A 6240-nucleotide genomic window follows, 5' to 3' on the forward strand; every position below is an offset into this window, starting at 1 on the left:
TAATGAAAATATTGTATCAGTTTTGTTGCATTATTTCTGTTTCTGTGTCAATCAGCGTGAACACAAAATAAATTCCAAATATAATTTAAATTATTACATCATTTTGAAATGCTTTTTCAAATATAAAAGCCTTTTCTATTGCACAGCAATCATGCTTCAGTAACTTAACACACTTCAATGCAGCCGCCGCTGGGTGTCGCTGTGTCAGAACAGGCGCTGCTTTAGAGGCAGGAACTCCTCTTTGACGTGTTTATTCTCTTTGACCTTTAAGTGCCGAACTTGCGACCATGCTGCTTCCTGTGCGGCTGACATTGTGGCGTTAATGTCATAAGTTGTGTGTCTTAAGATAATAAGCAGTTGGATTAATTATACGTAATTACATTTTAAGCACGATTTCACGTTGTAAGTGAAATCCCCGTAAGTACGCAATACGTGTAAAACAAACGAGTCGGCTTATACTGGACTCAGTTTCGGATGTGTTTGCGGTAGTATCGAATAGGTATCGACAATGTCCCTGGGGTGTCGGTCTGTGTTTTTCTCCACACTGCTCCGAAATGTCAAAGGGAGACTACATTGTAACTCAAAGACAGTCTTCCAAAACTCAAATGGGCCGATAGCTTTTTACCCCAGTGGAAAACGCAATGGACGTCCGGCTTTGAACCAGTACCACCAGTGGGCATCTGCACATGCAGGCATCCTCCGGCATCCGCCAACACTGGGCCAGGGTTTGTCTCAGCATCGTTACTGCAAGGTAAAATCACTTCACTCAAATCATCCCATTTGCACGTAAATATGGCCTCGACTTCACTGGATCCTCTAATTGAATTATGTGATCTGTGGTATAAGCTGGATGTACTATCAGTGTGCTGTGTACCCAGTACCTTTACGTTTTAATAACAACATTTAAAGAAAATGTGTGTGTCTTATGGAAGCTTATGGGCTAGTCTGTGGAAAGCACTGGAGCCCTGTCAGTTGTTTTCATGGTGTAATGTATGATTTCTGCTCATACTAGACAGGGATACCTTTCCAAGAAGATGAATACCCTCCCCTGCCTGACTACAGTTCACAGGCCGAAGCTGAGGCCAATGAGGTCTTCATTGTCCGAGCCCGAGGCCTACCCTGGTCTTGTACAGTTGAGGATATCCAGAACTTTTTTTCAGGTACACTTAATAATGCCCATGCATCCTTAGAAACACGGTCATCCAATTGTTAGTATGTAATTTGGATCATTTATTGAAAGACTCTGTATATCAGTATCAGTGGACTCTTTTTCATTCTGTTTAATGAAGCCACATTGTACGAACTTGAACCTTCTTGTCTCTCTGGGTTGGGTTTTGTCCTATTAAAATATTTCTATTATACTGTTGCACTCTCTTTATCTCCTTCATGACAACTTACAATTCTGGGATCATTGTGGTTGTTTTGCTGTCCCTGATCCTTATAATATTTTTTTTTTTGGACAGTTAGACTATTTCTAATTCGTTCTTATTCGTTAACTTTAAAATCTCTGGTTAAGAATTCGCTATTGGTATTTTACAGAGTGCAGAATTCGTGATGGTTTGAAGGGAATACACCGGACGCTGACCAGGGATGGGAAACCAAGTGGAGAGGCTTTCATCGAACTGGAGCACGAAGAGGACGTGAGGAAAGCTCTGGAAAAACACAGGCAGTACCTAGGTCCACGCTACGTAGAAGGTTTGCTCCTCTAAAACGTCCTTGCCTTGTGATGGCTGTGATAGGCCTTCTGAGCACCATCTACTGTATTTACTGTCTAGTTGAGACAATAAACTGCAGAACGAAGAATGATTCCAGAGATGAGGAGCAAGGCTGGACTCATTAAATCTTCAGGAGTGTGATCTGCCCTAAAGCACTGGAATACAGAACATCCCAGTGGGCCAGCAATTAAAGCTTCTTCTATTAAGCAATGGCCATCTTATTCTCCAAGAACTGAGCGCAGATGTATTGTCTTTACTCTGAGCATTCTGGAATTGTCATGTTTCGAGGTTTAAAGTTCAGCACCACGGAGAATGCCAAGAGTACTGCACAATTCTTTGCCCAGAGGCATTTTATTTTAAGATGTTGTTTATTCCCATCAGTTACATGTCAGGTTTGCAGGGAGATATGGGATGGCAGGGAATTAGGTTTGGTGAAGCTTGAATAGATAACAAATAAAATAATTGCAATTTTTTCTCTGTTGCAATTTTCCCTAATGTATTCCAAAATTGATATTGAAAAAGAATGCAGTCAAATATAACCCTTTGTGACCTAGAAGTTTTATTCTTTATATCTTAGGCGTAGATAAAACTGAAGGGGCTAGGTGTGTCTTTGTTCGTTTTGTAGCACTATGAATTGTAGTGCTTTTCAAAAACTAGTATTCTAGTGATCAGGTATAATTATGAGCATCTGTGGCAGTAGTGTTTGACACTATTTTTAGCATTAGGAAATGTCAGGTGTCCATGTCTACAGATAATTGGCATAACTGCAGGATAGATTGTCTTGAAAAATATACTGGGTTTGTCATGAAACCTACTTTATGAATGGCCTACCATCCAGTAAGGAATGAACACACTTCCCTGCAGGGGAAAAACTAGAAAAATCCAAGAATTCAGATGTTTTTTTTGCGTAGAAGGTTTAGTTAGCTTGCCATTTGCAGAATCCTCCCACAGAGATACTGTGGGGGTGTCTTACATCAGCGTATGCTCACCTAAAGCACTGCAAATGTCACAGCCACATTTCTAGCTTTAGTTCAGGTTTCCTCAACAAGACATCAATCAGTGACTTTTTTTTTTTTTTCTTTTCTTCCCTCCTATGAATGGATTCAGAATGTGCGTCACGGCTGCCATCTTCATTCATATATACTTCTACCTGAATTAGCGTAGTTAAATATTTAATCAATAATGACATTTGTAAATCTCCCTGAAATCACACTTTAGGTGTCTCAGAGAGAGAGATACAAGATATTCAACATCTAAAATAAGTCAAGTCTAGAATGACTTCGACATCACAGATTGAGTATGAAAGGATTTGGCCTTATTATTTTTCCCCTGGTAAAAGTTTATTGAAAGGAAAGGCATATACAGAAACAGACGCTCTTGTTTATTTCAGTGTACGAGGTAACAAACGATGATGCCGAGGCTTTCCTGCAGAAGTCTGTTCCTCCCCCTAGCGATGGAGTTGTTCGGCTCCGAGGACTTCCTTACGGCTGCAGCGAGGAAGACGTCGTTCAGTTCTTTGAGGGTTTGTTTACTCTTCTAACGCTTGCAATATTTCTTGGGACCACATCATTTTGCATTTTAAGCACCATGTATAGTCAGATAACTGCCCCACCAATGCATCTATAGATGTGTCTGTTATGCAATATGATCAATTCAGAAAATATGAATTTCCACACAGGTCTCAACGTCGTTCGAAATGGAGTGACGTTGGTTGCAGATCGCAGGGGACGGCCCTCTGGGGAAGCCTATGTGGAGTTCGTGTCACAAGACGTTGCGGATCAAGCTTTGCAGAAGGACAGGGGAATCATGGGAAAGAGGTAGGAGAATGTATAGGTTCATCAGTGCTGTATCGCCTGACTGGACTGAGATATTCCTGTCCATTTGATATCCAAGGGCACATGCTCTTTAACCGTTCCTGGCTTGTGTTCAGGTATATCGAAGTGTTCCAGAGCAGGAGGAGTGAGATTCGAGCACGGTACGGCTCCCACCAGAGAAAAGTGGATTTTCAACCTCTAGCAGTGGACTCGGCGCCCAGCTTTGCACCCAGGAGTTTTGAAGATGTCAGTGATTCACATTCTCATTATGAAAATGGTAAGATGAATGTGTAACTTATATGAACTGTTTTAGACATGGATTCAAATGACAGGATACAATTATTTACTCCCACGTTTGATGCATATTTGAAAAGGTCATGCATTCATATTGCAAAAGACAGCTTAGTGACTTGTATTAAACAACACCTGCTGTGGCTATAGGTGCAAGCTTTTAGAAGTAGGTAATATCTTCATTTTCCAGTTCTTTTATGTCACATGTATAGCAGGCCCTGGTATGAATTCTGCAGGTACCTTTCATATTATTTCTGTGTAGAATGCTATTTGTCAAAGTAAATATTTCAGAAATGTGCAGCTTATGAAAAGGGCTTCAACTGTCTATGCTTGCTCTCTAATTTAGAGTATGGCAAGTAGAAATAAAAACGCAACAGAATCACTTGTGACATTCGATATATACCACAAGACAGACAAGAAGGAGAATGTTAAGGTATAGGAAATTGCAGTGGGTATACAATATTTCATCAGGTACTATTACATTTTGTTTCTGATGTTCTGCTATGTTCACTTGAAACACTGGGTGTAATGTATTCTAGTTCTACAGAGGCTTGTCCATTTGCGATTTCCTTTTCCCACCCTGATGCCAGTTGTCAAGACTCTATGTTTTTCCCTAGAAAAGCGATGCTTCGAAATTGCTAAATTAATAATCAATATTAAGCCAATCAATATACTTCAGTCCTTAATGCAACATTGTTTTAATATCTCTTCCTAAAATACCTCTCTGAAATGTCTTAAGATTTGTTTGTTTTTGTTTTTAAACAGGATTTACAGTTTCACAGTCTGAATCAAAAATGGATTCCAGCTTGAATCTGCAGGTTCATTGCATACATATGCGAGGCCTGCCGTTCCACGTAACTGGAGTGGATATTGCAAATGTAAGTTCAGAGTTTTAACACAACACTTGAGAATTGGTTATATTGTTTTAATTAAATATATATTTATTTGAAAAAGCTGCTACTCGACAGAACTTACATACATTGTTACACGTAGCCTAATTACTGCACCACCTTTGGTATTGACTGATCTGGGTATATTAGGAATATTTTTTAGTTATTTTATGACAAAAATAATGGACCTATGTGGATTGATTTTCTTTTTCTCCAGTTTTTCACTCCATTCAAGCTGCAGAAGATCCTGATCGAGTACGGGCCCGAAGGCAAGGCCAGCGGTGAAGCCGATGTGTACTTTGACACTCACGAGGACGCGGTGTCTGCCATGTCCAAAGACAAGATGCACATTCGTGAGTGGGTTTTAAATTCATAGTTGCTAATGAGTCCTCCTGGCGAATGGCCATTACCACCCCGGTGTCCCCAGGTTTCAGTTACCACAGATTGTATTTGTAGATTCCTCCCTCGCTCCTTTGTGTTGTCTTGGATCAGCAGATGTGTTTTTTCCTCTTGTGAATAGAGTCTATAAATCTTTGCTCGAAGGACAATAGCCGGCTTCAATCTTATTATACCTCACGCAGAGCTCTGCCATGATTAACCCGTCCAGCACAGTATCTGGTATCTGATGTGTGCGCCACACATTGGCGAGCTCATTTGATTATGGTGGGGCTGTATGTAAGTTTAGGTTTAAGGATTGTTAGCTTTCAAATTCACAGGTGGTATAACATTGTCCTGTGGTCACTTTTTTTTTTTTCTGCACCCAGAACACCGGTATATTGAGCTGTTCCTGAATTCCCCATCACAAGGAGAAGAGAAGGTAGGATGTTTTATCACTTCGTCTGTTCAGCAGATGGTCTTTTGGCCGTGTCCTTTGTCTCTTATTGTGTGTCAGAGATTAATTACATGGAGACATGAAATGCACCCCCATCCTCAAATCACAGCATAATGGGATTGGAGCACAGACACCTAAATACTTTGGATTTATCCTCCATCGTGTATAGATTTAACAGTTCTGTATTTAAACTGGTTTAAACATTGTTTGGGGGTTTCTTTAATGCATGCTGTAATTTTCAGCTGAATATGTTTATAGTTATTTGAAAGAACCATTATAGCTGAAGTATTTTCATTTAACTTATGTGGGGATATGAAGATGATTACTTTCAGGACCCAAAGTAATATAAATACAGTATTGAGCCTAAAAAAAAAAAAAAAAAAAACACTCCATAAATAGCACACCTTTTAAAGAGTAACTTTTTCATTCTTCTCTTACTCATTTCAGGCAAGAACAGGAGCCAATGACGATGACACATTATAAACCCTCATGAATATTCCAAGTTAAACTGCTTCAACGGTCTCCTTAATTTATTGATGATTTATTGTAAATTGCATCGGTTTCTGCAAATGTCGTTTTGGCTATATACCTGCTCAAAAATAAATCAACTTTACCCACTACGCTTATCTTCCAGATGTTATTTGTAATTTAACCTGTGAGTTAACATATGGCAATGTGATTTAATTTGATGTGCATAA

The 6240-nt window shown here is 39.6% G+C and overlaps 1 protein-coding gene across 1 annotated transcript; it reads left to right on the plus strand.

The window, feature by feature from the left end:
• Window positions 1-263: 263 nt before the first annotated feature.
• On the plus strand, window positions 264-6162 carry grsf1 (G-rich RNA sequence binding factor 1). Its single transcript, XM_066710636.1, has 10 exons — window positions 264-751; window positions 1013-1160; window positions 1540-1695; window positions 3106-3237; window positions 3394-3532; window positions 3646-3806; window positions 4586-4698; window positions 4928-5063; window positions 5475-5527; window positions 5990-6162. The coding sequence occupies exons 1-10, from the start codon at window positions 509-511 to the stop codon at window positions 6023-6025; spliced, it is 1317 nt and encodes a 438-aa protein (XP_066566733.1). The 5' UTR covers window positions 264-508; the 3' UTR covers window positions 6026-6162.
• Window positions 6163-6240: the final 78 nt, after the last annotated feature.

The sequence above is a fragment of the Amia ocellicauda genome, chromosome 8, assembly GCF_036373705.1.
Source record: "Amia ocellicauda isolate fAmiCal2 chromosome 8, fAmiCal2.hap1, whole genome shotgun sequence".
Lineage (NCBI taxonomy): Eukaryota > Metazoa > Chordata > Actinopteri > Amiiformes > Amiidae > Amia > Amia ocellicauda.